At 41.9% G+C, this 2,371-nt stretch overlaps 1 protein-coding gene across 1 annotated transcript; it reads left to right on the forward strand.

Annotated features, from left to right (window-relative positions):
- The first annotated feature begins 344 nt into the window (after positions 1-344).
- LOC112696709 (uncharacterized) lies at positions 345-2,165 on the forward strand. The gene has a single exon (XM_025749548.3). It carries the CDS (start codon positions 540-542, stop codon positions 1,842-1,844), a length of 1,305 nt encoding a protein of 434 aa, XP_025605333.1. The 5' UTR covers positions 345-539; the 3' UTR covers positions 1,845-2,165.
- The last annotated feature ends 206 nt before the right edge of the window (positions 2,166-2,371 follow it).

The raw sequence follows: 2,371 nt of genomic DNA on the forward strand, positions 1-2,371 counted from the left end.
CGGTCTTCTCCAATTATCACCAGTTTATGTCGGTTTTTATTCTTAAACGGTCCAACCAAAATAAACCAAATCAATTATAATCTAGTTCATTAATTTTTTGGTCGAACTGATAATTCGGTTCGATTTTTACTACTGTGATGTATACGTGTATAGTTTTCTTTTACTATTTTTGGTATTAGTGTATAGTTTCTTGCTTCGTAGGTATTATGCGCTGGTCCAGTTCGTCTGGTATTGGGCCTTGTACCATTTCTGCGCACACACAAAAACTAAGACAAAAACAAATGGTTTTACTGAAAAGCCCTTGGTTATGACAGAGAGATTCGAAATTTTCGGACCGTTGGGGCCCGTTAAGTTGAAGGTAACGGTTAGAATTGGGAAGCAAAAACTTCCCCTTCTGGGTAGCAGTGCCGTTGTTGTCTTCACCTTTTTGTGTTTCTCATCACGAACAACCCCCTTAAAACTAACAAAAACTTGAGACAAAGACACTCCGAGGAAGAACACATAGAGAGGGAGTTACAGAACCCCACCTATCATCATCTATGGGCTGTGTCTCCTCAAAATGCATCAGGGAGGAAATGAAGCTAGAAGAACAACACCACCATGTCACTCTCACCAACAATGGTGGCGGCGGTTACTTGAACCACGTGGTGTCTCTCACTTCTACCACCTACGGAGCACTTAAGTTAGACAACGAACAACAACCTCCAACCCCCAAGAAAACACAATGCGTGGTCACCACTGCTTGTTCTGATTCTAAGACTCACATGGAATCTCCATCCCCATCACCTGCTCGTAAAGAAGAGAAGCCAGAGGCCATCATCAACACTTGGGAACTCATGGAAGGTCTCGAAGAGGAAACGCAACTACAATTGCAACCGCTGACGGTGAAGAAGAGTCCCAAGTCAACGCCTTTTCTTCGCGGCTTCACTGCTACTACTCCTTCTGACACCACCAAAAGAAGCCCTTCCTTGAAGTTGAAGAGATCCATCGGGAAGGAGAATAAAGTTCTTCAGGATAATAACGGTTTCACCAGAGGAGGTGGTGTTAGGCGCTTGGATTATCCAAGCCCTAAGAGCAATAATGTTCTCAAAACCGCACATTCTTGCCCCAACACTTGCAAGCCAGCGTTCAATTCGGGGTTTCAACCAAAAGGGTCTCCGATTCACGCAAAAAGGAATAGTGTTGGGAGTGAAACCGGGTCCGCGAAATCGTTGCAGAGGAAGAGTCCCCTGTTTGATCCAGACCTCGTTGCTTCATACGAAAGGGAACTCTCAGAAGAAGAAGAACAAATCAAGAGAATGATTTGGGCAACTCCGAGAACGCGAAGAGCAAGAAAATCAATAGACTCGATGAAACTTCTTCAGTCTTTCGAGAAGAAGTGCCCTCCTGGAGGAGAAAACGTCATTGTTATATACACCACAACGTTACGAGGTATAAGGAAGACATTTGAAGATTGCAACAAAGTTCGGTCCATCGTTGAATCCTATTACGTTCACGTGGTGGAGCGCGATGTTTCCATGGACTCGGGGTTCAAAGAGGAGTTGCGGAAGCTAATGGGGACAAAAGAAGTGAAGGTTCCTGTTGTGTTCGTGAAGGGAAGGTTGGTTGGAGGTGCTGAACAAGTTGTGAAGCTCGAAGAAGAGGAGAAGCTCGGTGCTCTTTTTGAAGGGATACCCATGGCGGTGGGGGGCGGTGGCTGTGAAGGATGCGGTGGCGTTAGGTTTCTGATGTGTGTGGCGTGCAATGGGAGCTGCAAGGTTTTGGATAGTGAGGATCCTAAGAAGACTGTGAGGTGTGGTAAGTGCAATGAGAATGGAATTGTTCAGTGTCCCCTTTGTTGCTAAATGATTTATTGTCCTCAGAGATTTTCTTAAACATCTCTTTAGTTACTAAATGAAGAAAAAATTTGATTTTTTTTTACTTCATTTAGCATTTAGAAATTTGTTTAAGAAGATTTTCAAGATGATAAATCATTACTCGTGTTTGTGTTGTTTGGGATATGATTTATCTTTTGGTGGTGATTTATTTTTAATCATGTTTAACCTTAGGTTAGGGGTTCTAAAGCTTTTTTTAGTTCCCTGTTGTTTGATTCTTTTAATTGATTGTATTGTATTTGGGAACACTGCTTGTTACTAATCTAATTCTAACACCAACATGCACCATTAGTCCTTTTTGGTAATTGATTAGAAATAGGTCAAAAGCGTTTCTTGTCCAATATTTTTTTATGATTATTTGCTTGGTTGACCACTATGAAGTTTGCTGCTTCATTGTGGGAAAACGTCTTTGGTTTCATCGGATGATTTGGCTATCAACATCTTTACATCAACACAGTTGCCGTTCTTGTTATAATTATTATTTTACTTTGTCCCTT

Source organism: Arachis hypogaea, chromosome 6 (assembly GCF_003086295.3).
Source record: "Arachis hypogaea cultivar Tifrunner chromosome 6, arahy.Tifrunner.gnm2.J5K5, whole genome shotgun sequence".
Classification (NCBI taxonomy): domain Eukaryota; kingdom Viridiplantae; phylum Streptophyta; class Magnoliopsida; order Fabales; family Fabaceae; genus Arachis; species Arachis hypogaea.

Excerpts from the sequence above, each read along its gene's own strand:
- LOC112696709 (XM_025749548.3), top strand. The coding sequence starts at position 540 with ATGGGCTGTGTCTCCTCAAAATGCATCAGGGAGGAAATGAAGCTAGAA.